At 42.1% G+C, this 15,027-nt stretch overlaps 1 protein-coding gene across 2 annotated transcripts in view; it reads right to left on the reverse strand.

Moving 5' to 3' along the window:
* Positions 1–15,027, reverse strand: part of ALKBH8 (alkB homolog 8, tRNA methyltransferase) — a 131,207-nt gene that overhangs the window by 1,665 nt on the left and 114,515 nt on the right. For both annotated transcript variants that reach the window (XM_070803360.1, XM_019975604.2), the window contains one exon: positions 3,778–3,927. In XM_070803360.1, coding sequence (XP_070659461.1) covers positions 3,778–3,927 — 150 coding nt within the window. The remainder of the gene's footprint in view (positions 1–3,777; positions 3,928–15,027) is intronic.

Consider the following 15,027-nt stretch of genomic DNA (forward strand, 5'->3'; position numbering starts at 1 on the left):
CGCAGAAATACGCAGCAGTAAAGCATAGTCACAACAGATCTCTGTTTAAGAAAGCACAACTCCCATGTAGCTCATCTCCAGTCCACGGGCTTTCTTTCAAAACTGGGGTACACTTTATGACATGGAAAGAAAGGAAAAGCTGAAATGTAGTCCAAGTCAGTGAAATCTATGAACATTTCCTGCCACTTAGTATTATCCCAGAGGTCTCTGAGACTGCTGCTGCTGATGCTGCTGCTGGCTAAGTCGCTTCAGTCGTGTCCGACTCTGTGCAACCTCATAGACGGCAGCCCACCAGGCTTCCCCATCCCTGGGATTCTCCAGGCAAGAACACTGGAGTGGATTGCCATTTCCTTCTCCAATCCATGAAAGTAAAAAGTGAAAGTGAAGTCGCCCAGTCATGTCCGACTCTTAGCGACCCCATGGACTACAGCTTACCAGGCTCCTCCATCCATGGATTCTCCAGGCAGGAGTACTTCTCCGCTCTGAAACTGCCTCAATTCTTTTCATTCTTTTACTTTATTCTTCTCTCCAGCAGTTATTTCCACCATTTTATCTTCCAGCTCAATGATCCATTCTTCTGCTTCACTTATTCTGCTATTGATTCCTTTTAGAGTATTTTTAATGTCATTAATTGTATTGTTTGCCTCTGTATGTTTATTCTTTAATCCTTCTAGGTCTTTGTTAATTGATTCTTGTATTTTCTCCATTCTATTTTCAAGGTTTCTGATCATCTTTATTATCATTATTCTGAATTCTTTTTCAGGTAGTTTGCCTATTTCCTCTTCATTTATGGACTTCTGTGTTTCTAGTTTATTCCTTCATTTGTGCAGTATTTCTCTGCCTTTTCATCATTTTTTTTTTTTTTCAAACTTACTGTGTTTGAGGTCTCCTTTCCCCTAGCTTCAAGGTTGAATTCTTTCTTCCTTTTGGTTTCTGCCTTCTTAAGGCTGGTGCAGTGGTCTGTGTAAGCTTCCTAAAGGGTGAGATTTGTGCTGAGTTTTTTTTTTTTTTTTCCCCTCTGATGGGGCAGGGCTGAGTGAGGTGGAAATCCTGTCTCCTGATGATTGGGTTTGTATTTTTGTCTTGTTTGTTGTTTGGATGAGGCATCCTGCACAGGGTGCTACTGGTAGTTGGGTGATGCTGGGTCTTGTATTCAAGTGGTTTCCTTTGTGGGAGTTCTCACTATTTGATACTCCCTAGGATTAGGAGTTCTCTGGTGGCCTAGGGTCTTGGAGTCAGTGCTCCCACTCCAAAGGCTCAGGGCTTGATCTCTTGGCAGAAATGGAGATTCCACAGGTGGTTTGTTATGGCATTAAATGAGATTAAAACAAATACCCAAACATAAGAAACCAAAGATGATCTACAGACAAGTGCAGTTACAAAATCAGGCAAATAATAATTAAAATAATGGAATATACACATAAATACCCATAAGCAAACTCAAAACAGTCCAACAAAAATAAAGTACAATAGACTGACCCTGCAAACAAAGGAAACCAAAAATGATATCCACCAGTTAAGAACAAAATTAACTGAAGCACAAACTGGAAAACAAAACTAAAGCAAGATGTCAACTGGGGAATAAAGCAATGAAAACAAAACAAATATGGTGAGAAAAAGAAAGGGAAGAAAGAAAAGAATAGAAATGCAAAGTTAAATAGAGGTAGACAAAGATTTATATACATTAAAGATTAACTGCAAAGGGAAAAGGATAGGAAAAGTAAACAAAGGAATAAATATAGAAAAAATAATAGGTTAAAAAAATTTTAAGTTAAAATTATAAAAAAAGAGAGAGAAAAAAAAGGAAAACTCCACAGAACTGCAAAAGACCAATGTAGAGGGAGAGGTTTATTATAACAGCAATACAAAGTGTGATTTAAAAAAACTCAAAAGCTTAATTAGATCTCACAGTGCTAATAAAACTGACAACTACAACAAAGGGGGTAAAAAGGAAAAGGGGGAAAAATCCAAAAGAAACTAAAGAACAAGTCAAAATGTAGAATAATAAATGTTTTTCCTGAGTCACTGCTGTCAGAGTCCTTTCCCTCACTGGGAGTCACAGTCCACCTCACCTCCTAGGATGCCCTCCAACACTGTGCTGGTCTCTGGACCTGCTGTGGGGACAGCTCAGACTCTAATCTGGTCCCACTCCTGTGTGTTCTTGCCTCCAATGTCCACAGCTATCAGAATGAGTACATTTTCTTTTGTGGGAGCTCTCAATGTCCTTTTATATATTCTATAGAGACAGTGTCTGCTTAGTTGATCATGTGGATTTAATCTGCAGCTGGTACAGCTGGTGGGAAGGTTTTGGGTCTTCTTCCACACTGCCCCTGGGTTTCAATTGTGGTTTTATTTCCACCTCTGCATGTGGGTCATCCACTGGGGTTTGCTCCTGAGGCTTCCCTGAAGGACTTGGTTTTGCCCCTGTGAGGGCCAGGAGTGGAGGTGGTGCAGCTGTTTGGGTCGCAGGGGTTCTGGCAGCACCAGGTACTCAGGGGAGTTGGCAGCTAAGGCAGCAGGAAATATAGTGCTCTAGAAGGGAGGGCAACCAGTATTGGCCAATACGCTCCAGTATTCTTGCCTGGAGAACCCCCTCCCTGACAGAGAAGCCTGGCAGGCCACAGTCCACAGGGTCACAAAGAGTTGCACACAACTGAAGAGAACCCATGTGCACAGGCGCAAGTCTTTTTTTGCCTGTGGCAGCTCTGTCCCAGTGAGGATTAAGTGTGAAGGTGGCATGGCTGCTTGGGTTGAGGGGACCCTGATGGCACCAAGTGTGCAGGGACACAGACTGCCTCAGCCGAAGGAGTTATGCCCCTATCAGAGTCTTTTTTCAAGCCTCTAGTAGTTGGCAATCAGAAGGCCTCTTTGGCTAGTCTTTCTCCATATTTCCACCCCTTCAGGCACTTAGAGGGCGTCCTTGCCTGGGGTCCTTCTCTGTTGTTTGTGGCATCAGGCACATAGACGGGCCCCCCAACTGGGGTCCTGCTCTGTAGACTGGCGTGTCAGGCACTTAAAGGGGCACCCTGGGTGGGGTCCTATTCTGTTGTTCTGCGTGTCAGGTGCTTGATGGGCCAGCCTATCTATTGTTCAGCTACCAATGCTGGGGTATGGGGAGAGAGAGGCTACAGTGACTGATCCACTATGCATGACTCAGCAGTATCATCTTGCTTCCATGGCTGCCTGGCTTTCTCCACAGGCATGTCCCACCACAATCTCCTCCCTCATGTCCCCTTGGTCCGTCTCTACACAGTTAATAGCAGTCCTTGCCCTGGGATTCCTCCAGCACCCTTACACTCCAGCTCCCAGCTGCTGCGGCTTCTAGGACCTGCGTCCCTGTCCGGGGCACATATGGCTGCAGCAAGGACTGTCTGATTCTCATTCCATTTAGGCTGTCACAGATCAGCTGCTTCACTCTCAGCCTTAACTGTTGGACCTAGCAATTGCCCTGATGTGGGGACCATCAGGGTCCCCTGCTTGGGGACCCTGCTTCAGTTCCCCCACCTGCTGAGGGCAGATCCAGTTCTTCCCCCTAGTTGTTTTTCCCCCTAGTTCCTTCATCCTATGGAGTTCTGCGTGGTTCTATATATTCTTTTCTGGTGGTCAAGTACTCTGTCTGCTCTCAGCTGGTGTTCTGCAAGCACTTCTGTGTCTGAAGGTGCACTCCTGATGTATCCGTGCAGAGAGATGTACTCCATGTCCAACTTGTTCCGCCATCTTGTTCCTGCTTCCTGCCACTTAGTTACAAGTTTTTAGAGCAAAAAAGACAATACTTACTGCTGTAGCAAAATGGTGAATAACAGCAATGGAAATGCAAGCGTCACAAGATCCACTGCGAATTGGTACTGCCAAAGCATCACAGACAAAGGCCTGATATTGCCTCTCTCTACAAATGTCCACAAGGTTTTGGCTATGATCACAGCCAATCTGTAAGAGATAAAGAATTACAAAACATCTTGTTTAAATGCCATAAACTTATTAGACAGATTTCATATTCATTGTGAAAGGGTCTAAGACTATGATATTATCAGTTCTTACAGCCAGTACAAAATCATTTATATAATTTACAAGGGAGCATTTATTATTTTAACAGATACCAGACAGAATTCAAATTAGTGAATCAAAACAAATGACTAGAATAAAAATACCATTGGTGGAAACGAGAAGTTCCAATTGGCATCTAATTGATCACCATTCAGAATCTTGAATTTTTTTGTAATATTTTATTTTTTATCTTATTTTATTTGCCATGCCACATGGCATGTGGATCTTAGTTCCCTGACCAGGGATCAAACCTGTGCCCCATGAAGTGGGAGCATGGAGTATTAACCACTGACTGCCAGAGAAGTCCAATATCACACATTTTAAAATGGAAATTATGACATAAATAAAGACATTTAGTCGTTTGGGGGAGCTACAAATAATAGGTTCAAAGTATCTCTTATTAGGATATAAACTATTTAGTAATGGCCCAGATGTCATGAGGATGGCTTACTTTATCCTGCTTCTTTATACTTTCAAGATGTATTACATGCACCATCATAAAATAAAATCACCCTAAATAAAGTTAAATAACTTATTTCATTTTTTAAAGCCATTGATTCTTGTTCTGCTAAATATGTATATCTCAAGAAAGCTGAGCACCAAAGAATTGATGCTTTTGAACTGTGGTGTTGAAGGAGATTCTTGAGAGCTCTTGGACTGCAAGGAGATCAAACTGGTCAATCCTAAAAGAAATCTATCCTGAATATTCATTGGAAGGAGTGATACTGACACAGAAATCCAATACTATGGCCACCTGATATGAAGAACTGATGCATCAAAAGACCTTGATGCTGGGAAAGATTGAATGCAGGAGGAGAAGGGGACAACAGAGGATGAGATGGTTACATGGCATCACTGATGGACATGAGTTTGAGCAAGCTCCGGGAAATGGTGATGGACAGGGAAGCCTGGATGCTGCAGTCCACGGAATCACAAAGAGTCGGACACAGCTGAGTGACTGAACTAAACTGAGCTGACAAGAATACAGTGTTGCATTTGAAATTTGTAAAATGCAATTGAATTAATTTTTTTAGTATAACCAAACCATTCTATGGCAATGAAAACAGTGAAGGCAGCTAACAGCATCCTTTAATCTCCCCAAGCAGGTGAGGCCTAACATGCCTTACGCATATGTCTGGTACTGTGGCAAGTGTCTGTGGGTTAGGACTGCCTGTCTTTTCTCTAGTTTTGCTATTGTTTTGTACACAGCTTTGCTGTTCTAAAGATACCAGATATAGAGGGAGTGACAGAAACAGAGAAAGACAAGAAAGAGAAAAAAAGAGAAAGTGCATGCATGCACGTGCAATGTGCACATATAAACTAGGGAAGGAACTGGAGGTTAAAGTTAAATCACTAATGATTAAAAAAAAATCACTAATGATTATCTCCAGATATTTCTTCTTAATCCAATCTCTACAATAGAGAGGAGATGTATATATAAGTAGATTTCATCTAACAGAGGTAGCCACATAAAGTTTATAATTTACTCATTGGAATTTTTGATGTGATAAGTTTTGATTAATGCTGAAGGATCAGTATTCCCTCAGTTCATCTGAGAATAAAGATATGAATCTTCTCATCAAAAGAATTCTTTCTGAGTCAAGTCACACTGCCATGTCAGTAATACTTAATATGAATTTGCTCAATTTCTAATTAACATTCAATAGCTTCAGTATTCCAGCCCACAGCTGCATTAATACCTGAGGTATAATAAAGGTACCAAGCTAGAAGTAAAGTATAGTAATGTCATTTTGATTACATTTTAAGATGGAAAAGTACTAAGGGTCCTTTAGTAAAACAGTGGCACAATTCCCAATTAACTGCTCTTGTTACCTGTGTAAGATATATAATTGGCCTTGTTGTTGTTCAGTGGCCAAGTCATGTCTGACTCTGTGACCCCATGACTATAGCACACCATGCTTTTATGTCCTTCATTTTGATATGTAGTTAGCAAGATAGTTTTTCTGACTTATTTGTTAAGCTACTGGAAACCTAAAAGTTTCCAATCTCTGGAAGGATCAGGTAGAGAGAAAAGGTAAATGTTTCAATTTTGCTTTGTTCTTGTTCAACCACTCAGTTGTGTCTAACTCTTTGTGACCCTGTGGACTGCAGTACACCAGGCTTCCTTGTCCTTCACTATCTCCCTGAGTTTGCTCAAATTCATGTCCATTGAGTCAGTGATGCCATCCAACCATCTCATCTTCGGTTGCCTCCTTCTCCACCTGCTCTCAATCTTTTCCAGCATAAGGGTCTTTTCTAACGAGTCAGCACTCTGCATCAGGTGGCAAAAATATTGGAGCTTCAGCATTGGTCCTTCCAGTGGAAAAGAACCCCAATGCTGGGAAAGATTAAGGGCAAGAGAAGAGGGTGACAGAGGATGAGATGGTTGGATAGCATCACTGACTCAATGGACATGAATTTGAGCAAACTCAGGTAGATAGTGAAGGACAGGGAATCTCAAAGAGTCAGACATGACTTAGGGACTGAACAAGAGACTCTTTAGTTTCTCTTCATTTTCTGGCATTAGAGTGGCATCATCTGCATATCTGAGATTGTTGACATTTCTCCCAGCAATCTTGATTCTAACTTGTGATTTATCCAGCCCAAGATTTCGCATGATGAACCCTGCATATATATTAAATAAGCAGGGTGACAATACACAGCCTTGACATACTCCTTTCCCAGTTTTGAACCAGTCTCTTGTTCCATGTCTGGTTCTGTTGCTTCTTGACCTGCATACAGGTTTTTCAAAATTTTAAAATCATCAACGTAATATTAAATATTCAATTCTAAAGATACTGATAAAAAGGAAAAAGCATTCAACTTAATAACAGAACTAAATCAAGTTTCACTTTTCTTCCATTAAAGTATCAAAAATATTTCAAAACCGAAGTATACTACAGTAATAGCACTGTGATGTAACTTCCTCTCATAACATATTCATTAATACAAATTGGCTGGACCTAGTTTAAAAAGCAATTTTACAAACCATCTTTTAAGAAAGATAAAAATGTTCACAATTTTGACCCCAATATTTATTCTTCGAAAAATTTATCCTAAGAAAATAATCCAAAGTATGGAAAAAGGTAAACAGGCTAATGAAACTGTCTTTAATGAAATCTACCATATGTTACAGCACATTCTTTGTATTAATGTACTTAACTCTTGAGAGTGACAAGATGGTAGAGTAGAAGGACTTGAGCTCACCTCCTCTCACAGAAACACCAAACTACTCTCAAGAAAACACGAAAATCACTACCAACTGCTGAACAACAATCAACAAAGAAGATATTCTACATCCAAAGATAAGAAGAATCCACAATGAGACAGCAGGAAGAGTGCATCTGCAACACAATCAAATTCCATTCCGACTGAATGGGCAACCCACAAACTGGAAAATACATCACAGAGTTTCTCCCACAGGACTGAGAGTTCTGAGCCCCAGATCAGGCTCCCCAGTCTGCAAGCCTGGCATCAGGAGGAGGCCCCAGAGCATTTGGCTTTGAAGGCCAGCAGGGTTTGACTGAAGGAATTTCAGAGGACTAGGGAAAACAGAAACTCCAGTATGGAGGGGGCACACAAGGTTTCATGCACACCAAGACCCATGAACTTGGTGACTTCGCAGGAGCCTATGCTAGACCTACCTGTTTGTCTTGGAGGGTATGCTGCAGGGGCAAGTGTGTATATGTAGGGGTAGGGAGGGCTCTGGCTCATTGCGGGGATAAAAACCCTGGTGGCAGTGAAAGTGAAGTCGCTCAGTCGGGTCAGACTCTTTGCAACCCTGTGGGCAGTAGCCTGCACCAGGCTCCTCCATCCATGGGATTTTCTAGGCAAGAGTACTGGAGTGGGTTGCTATTTCCTTCTCCAGGGAATCTTCCCGACCCAGGGATCGAACCCAGGTCTCCCGCATTGTAGACAGACGCTTTACCATCTGAGCCACCAGGGAAGGTGGCAGAGGTACCAGCAAACTGGTGTGAGCTCTCCTGGAGACACCAAGACCTGGCCCCACCCAATAGCCTCTGGCTCCAGGGCTGGGATGCCTCAGGCCATATAACCAAAAGGGAGGAAACACAGACCCACCCATCAACAGACAAGTTGCCAAAAGTTTTCTTGAGCCCACAACCACCTCTTAAACACATCTTTTGACACAGCCCAGCCCAGCAGAACAAGACCCAGCTCCACCCACCAGCGGGCAGGTACCAGTCTCTCTAACCAGGAAATTCACATAACCCTCTAGACCAGCTTTATCCACCTACAATCCTGCAGCCTACAGTCTACAATGCTGCAGCCCACAGAATAGAGATTGCAAACACAGAAAGTGTCAACTGCAAATTGGAGCGTGCCAAGGGCATTTGCCTCTGCAGAGATTGAATCCTGTGCTGCTGCAGTTGCTAATGTTTGACACACCCTGAAAAATGAAAGTGAAAGTGAAAGTGAAGTTGCTGAGTTGTGTCCGACTCTTTGCGACCCCATGGACTGTAGCCTACCAGGCTCCTCCCTCCATGGGATTTTCCAGGCAAGAGTCCTGGAGTGAGTTGCCATTTCCTTCTCCAGGGGATCTTCCCGACCCAGGGATCAAACTCGGGTCTTCCACATTCCAGGCAGACGCTTTAACCTCTGAGCCACCAGGGAAGCCGAAAAATGAAATTAAAAGATGCTTACTCCTTGGGAGGAAAGTTATGACCAACCTAGACAGCATATTAAAAAGAAGAGACATTACTTTGCCAACAAAGGTCCGTCTAGTCTAGGCTATGGTTTTTCCAGTAGTCATGTATGGATGTGAGAGTTGGACTATAAAGAAAGCTGAGCGCCGAAGAATTGATGCTTTTGAACTGCAGTGTTGGACAAGACTCTGAGAGTCCCTTGGACTGCAAGGAGATCGAACCAATTCATCCTAAAGGAGATCAGTCCTGGGTGTTCACTGAAAGGACGGATGTTGGAGCTGAAACTCCAATATTTTGGCCACCTGATGCGAAGAGCTGACTCATTTGAAAAGACCCTGATGCTGGGAAAGATTGAAGGCGAGAGGAGAAGGGGACGACAGAGAATGAGATGGTTGGATGGCATCACCGACTCAATGGACATGAGTTTGAGTGGATTCCGGGAGTCGGTGATGGACAGAGAGGCCTGGTGTGTTGCAGTCCATGGAGTCACAAAGAGTTGGACACTACTGAGCGACTGAACTGAACTAAAGGGAGTTCAGGGTGGAGAGTGAGGCACTCAGTGCTCCAAAGAAACTGGTAGAACAGGTCTTTAGATAGTTAGATATTTTCAGGAAATGATTTCACAATCCCAATCCTTACATATCCTCATTTTAGAAAGTACTAAATCCCTACATGGTGACATTGTTGGTGGTGTTGTTGTTCAGTCACTTAAGTTGTTTTTGACTCTTTGCAACCCCATGGACTGCAGCATGCCAGGCATCCCTGTCCTTCACTATCTCCCTGAGTTTGCTCAAACTCATGTCCATTGAGTTGATGATGCCTGATCTTCTGTTGCCTCCTTCTCCTGCCCTCAATCTTTTCCAGCATTAGGTCTTTTTCAACGAGTTAGCTCTTTGCATCTAGTGGCCAAAGAATTGGAGCTTCAGCTTCAGCTTCAGCACCAGTCCTTCCAATGAATATTCAATGTTGATTTCCTTCAGGATTGACTGGTTTGATCTCCTTGCTGTCTAAGAGACTCTGAAGAGTCTTTTCCACCACCACAGTTCGAAAGCATCAATTCTTTGGCACTCAAGCATCTTTATGGGCCAACTCTCACATCCATACATGACTACTGGAAAAACCATAACTTTGACTATATGGACCTCTGTTGGCAAAGTAATGTCTCTGGTTTCTAATACACTGCCTAGGTTTGTCATAGCTTTTCTTCCAAAGAGCAAGTGTCTTTTAATTTTGTGGGTGCAGTCACTGTCCACAGTGATTTTGGAGTCCAAGAAAATGAAATCTGACACTGAAAAATTTCCACTTTTCCCCTACCTATTTGCCATGAAGTGATGGAGTCAGATGCCATGATCTTTGTTTTTTGAATGTTGAGTTTTAAGCCAGCTTTTTCACTTTCCTCTTTCACCTTCATCAAGGGGCTCTTTAGTTCCTCTTTGATTTCTGCCATGAAGGTGGTGCCATCTGCATATCTGAGATTATTGATATTTCTCTCAGCAATCCTGATTCCAGCTTGTGAATCATCCAGCCCAGCATTTCATATGATGTACTCTGCGTATAAGTTAAATAAGCTGGGTGACAATATACAGCCTTGATGTACTCCTTTCCCAATTTTAAACCAGTCCATTGTTTCATGTCCAGTTCTAACTGTTGCTTCTTGTCCTGCATACAAGTTGATCAGGAGGCAGGTAAGGTGGTCTGGTATTCCCATATCTTCAAGAATATTCCACAGTTTGTTGTGATCCACACAGTCAAAGGCTTTAGCATAGTCAGTGAAGCAGATGTTTTTCTGGAATTCTCTTGCTTTTTCTATGATCCAGCAGAAGTTGGCAATTTGATCTCTAGTTCCTCTGCCTTTTCTAAATCCAGCTTGTACATCTGGAATTTCTTAGTTCACCTACTACTGAAGCCTAGCTTGAAGGATTTTGAGCATAATCTAGCTAGCATGTGGAATGAGTACAATACTACAGTAATTTGAACATCTGCTGGCATCAGGTCCTCATAACTAGCTGAAAACCATTTGTAAAATAAGTACTTGATTGCACTGAACTCTCCCTTCACCAAAATCATATACATTGACCTTCCCCCACCACCACTCTGGAACAGTTTCTCAGAGCTAGCTGAGATGCTGTCTTTGAAGCTGCAGTCCTCATTTTGCACCAAACAAAACCTCACTCGCCCTCTCATGTTGTGCATCATATTTTAGTCAACCCTTATGGCAACCAGTGAGGCAACCCAGATGGACTTCCCTCCTTCACCTGCACTCTACAAGGAAGCAGAGCTTTGGTAGCCGCCCCTTGTGCCCATGTGCTTCCTCAAGGAGTCCAAATGAATTTCGCTGGTTCTTTGATCTCCAGTATTGGTTGATGATACTGAATTTTATTTGGCAGTTGAGCAGGTTACCTGCCCCTCCCAGTTGAAACATACTGGGGGGAGGCGGCCAGCTGAACTCTACTCAGACATACCCACTCATGGTCTAGACGCTAAGGGGGCTCAGTTGTAAGATACCAAGAAATACCCCTCCAGTTGAAAAATTTTGGTGGGGGAGGGATGGTTGAAAGACACCAGGAAAAATCCACCAGTGGAAAAGTACTGGTTGGGGGAGGGTCAGTTGAAAGATACTGAGGTTGTTCAGTTGTAGCAGATTGAGTGGTCTGTGCTGAGTTAGGTAAGAGGCTGACATAAGGCTCTTCCTCAATTCAGGTGCCTTAATAGAATTTGTTGGGATAAAAGTGAAGAGTGAATTTTATCCATAACACATTCAACTTAAAATGGGAAATACAGCCTCCTAGAAAGAAGGAGCATCAGAAAGTAGCTTCTAACACTTCAGCCAGGGTTATGAACACACAAAACATATACTTGCAAGTAACTACTTAATTGAGGAAATTATACTGAAGGAGACATCAACCGAAAAAGTTGAGGTTCTTTTGATATTACAAAATTGATATTTTGCATGCATAGTTAGAAAAAGCCAGTCCATAAAATCAAACACACCGAATAGAATGCTTACTTTAGTATCAGAAGGTTCTAGAAAAGGAAATAATAGAGGAACTTCACAGGAAACCAACAAGAAATTGCTTTAAACTATATCAGAACTAAAAAAGGCTGCTAGCACTGACTCTGCTAGGTCACAGATCTAGCAGGACTGAGAAGTCACATTTGGCTTTTCTTTTTTTTTTTTTGCCCCATTTTTTTTTTTCCTAATTTTATTTTATTTTTAAACTTTACATAATTGTATTAGTTTTGCCAAATATCAAAATGAATCCGCCACAGGTATACATGTGTTCCCCATCCTGAACTCTCCTCCCTCCTCCCTCCCCATACCATCCCTCTGGGTCGTCCCAGTGCACTAGCCCCAAGCATCCAGTATCATGCATCGAACCTGGACTGGCAACTCGTTTCTTACATGATATTTTACATGTTTCAATGCCATTCTCCCAAATCTTCCCACCCTCTACATTTGGCTTTTCTTATGGGTATCTCTTTGGGATCCTCTTGGGGTATTTTTTTTGCCTTTCGGCTTTCATTTTGGGGTATTACATTGCTGTTTATTCCATTTGGCTTTTGATTTCTAGGCATCTCTTTGCCATTTGTTTTATTTGGAATGTGACTTCCAGTTGGTGAGGTTCTGGTTTGCTTTAGTTACTTTGGTTTGAACACAAAGATTGGTTTGAGCACACAGACATCCAGTATGAACTGCTTGAGCTGAAATGGGAAATGCTTCCTCTAAGGTTCCACAACCAACCTGGGAACCCCTTGGGAAAAACTGTAAATGACTTGTTCTATAGCTCTGACCTAATGACAAAGAAAAATGGCCTAAAAATATTAGATCTCTATGATGGGTAAATGGACTGAAGTTGCCTTACTTTCAGGACTCTTCCCCTATAATCAGCAGTCTGCTGTTACTTCTGCTAAGTCGCTTCAGTCATGTCTGACTCTGTGCGACCCCATAGACAGCAGCCCACCAGGCTCCACCGGTCCTAGGACTCTCCAGGCAAGACACTGGAGTGGGTTGCCACCTCCAATGCATGAAAGTGAAAAGTGAAAGCGAAGTCGCTCAGTCGTGTCAGACTCTTCACGACCCTATGGACTGCAGCCTACCAGGCTCCTCCGTCCATGGGATTTTCCAGGCAAGAGTACTGGAGTGGGTTGCCATTGCCTTTTCCAAATCAACAGCCTGGGGCTGGTCAAACGAAGACCTCTCATCTCCCCAGAGGGGCAGTCCCCAATGGGACTAGTTGCCCTTGTTATCAGGGCTGATTTGAGCACTATCTAGTCTAAATTTAGGACCATAGAAATATAAAGAGAATTTTTGATAGTGTGCCCATAATAGTCTTTAGACTCCAGAGAAAATTGGCTAAAACTTTTTTGAAATTTTCCTACTAGGAAAAGATGCTTTTCTCTCCCTTTGCCTTGAGACCATGGCCCTCCGGGACACTTGTCTAGATCATTACTAATTCTTGAAACTGAGAAAAAAAAAAAAAAAAATGGAAAAGTCCTTATTCCAACTGTTACATATAAACTAGTGAGTTTTATATTGTGATATGTGATTCATGCCTAAGTTTGGAAAACAAAGTTATGAGATCTCTTGTTGTGTCTATTTGGATATATGTATATCTCAGTGTATGTCTTTGTATTTGGATATTGTTGCTGAAGTTAATTTGTAAATGAGCTATATTTAATTGGTTTAAAGAAAAGGAGGCACTTCAAAATCAAACAATGCTAAGTCCAAGAGAAATTAAGCTAAATGGATTTCAGGTTCATGTGAATTGGGAAATACTAAGGATCTAATTAATACTTGGTATTAATGTTTGTTTGTTGACATGTGTTGGTACTTACGTTGACTTTGGTAAATAACAGGACAGGGCTCACATGTGACCACACCAGGGAATCCTTCCCTATTGACTCAGGTTCTGCTTGTGGTGGAAAGTTCACTGGGATTTTCCGTTTTGGACTAGCTTTGTTATGGGAAAGCTTTGTTCCATCTTACAGTCCCCCCAAACACCCAGGGTATTTTTAGAACACTGTGAGACCTTCAACTATGCTTCCATGAAAGCAATTGGTATTTCTCTCTCCTGTGCCCAAGCCCTCAGGAAAAAAAAAAAAAGAGGGGTTGGGGCAGTGGTAGGGAAAAATCCTTTTGAACACAAGCAAAAAAACACAAAAAACACTGAGATTTCTGGTTCAGTCTTCATGTAAAAGTTAACAGGTAAAGGAATTTTGAACTGACTTGAAAGTAAGTACTTACAAATAAAATCTAAATATATAAAAAACTGGCCAAGATAAGTTTTAGGACTTGTGATCTGGGAGATATTCAGTACTGAATTGATATCTGCTACTGAAGTGGCTTAAGCTTGTTGGTTTGATTAATATAGATATGTCTAAAGTTACCAATGTTAAGTATAAATATTCCTGTTGTACCTAGGTTTCAGCTCAGTCGTGTCCAACTTTTTGCAACCCCATGAATTGCAGCACGCCAGGCCTCCCTGTCCATCACCAACTCCCAGAGTTCACTGACACTCACGTACATCGAGTCAGTGATGCCATCCAGCCATCTCATCCTCTGTCGTCCCCTTCTCCTCCTGCCCCAATCTCTCCCAGCATCAGAGTCTTTTCCAATGAGTCAACTCTTCGAATGAGGTGGCCAAAGTACTGGAGTTTCAGCTTCAGCATCATTCCTTCCAAAGAAATCCCACGGCTGATCTTCAGAATGGACTGGTTGGATCTCCTTGTAGTACAAGGGACTCTCAAGAGTCTTCTCCAACACCACAGTTCAAAAGCATCAATTCTTCGGCGCTTAGCCTTCTTCACAGTCCAACTCTCACATCCATACATGACCACAGGAAAAACCATAGCCTTGACTAGACGAACCTTTGTTGGCAAAGTAACGTCTCTGCTTTTTTTTTTTTAATTTAATTTTTAAACTTTACATAATTGTATTAGTTTTGCCAAATATCAAAATGAATCCGCCACAGGTATACATGTGTTCCCTGAATATGCTATCTAGGTTGGTCATAACTTTCCTTCCAAGGAGTAAGCGTCTTTTAATTTCATGGCTGCAGTCACCATCTGCAGTGATTTTGGAGCCCAAAATAATAAAGTCTGACACTGTTTCCACTGTTTCCCCATCTATTTCCCATGAAGTGATGGGACGGGATGTCATGATCTTCATTTTCTGAATGTTGAGCTTTAAGCCAACTTTTTCACTCTCCACTTTCACTTTCATCAAGAGGCTTTTTAGTTCCTCTTCACTTTCTGCCGTAAGGGTGGTGTCATCTGCATATCTGAGGTGATTGATATTTCTCCTGGCAATCTTGATTCC

Source organism: Bos indicus, chromosome 15, assembly GCF_029378745.1.
Source record: "Bos indicus isolate NIAB-ARS_2022 breed Sahiwal x Tharparkar chromosome 15, NIAB-ARS_B.indTharparkar_mat_pri_1.0, whole genome shotgun sequence".
Taxonomy (NCBI): Eukaryota; Metazoa; Chordata; class Mammalia; order Artiodactyla; family Bovidae; genus Bos; species Bos indicus.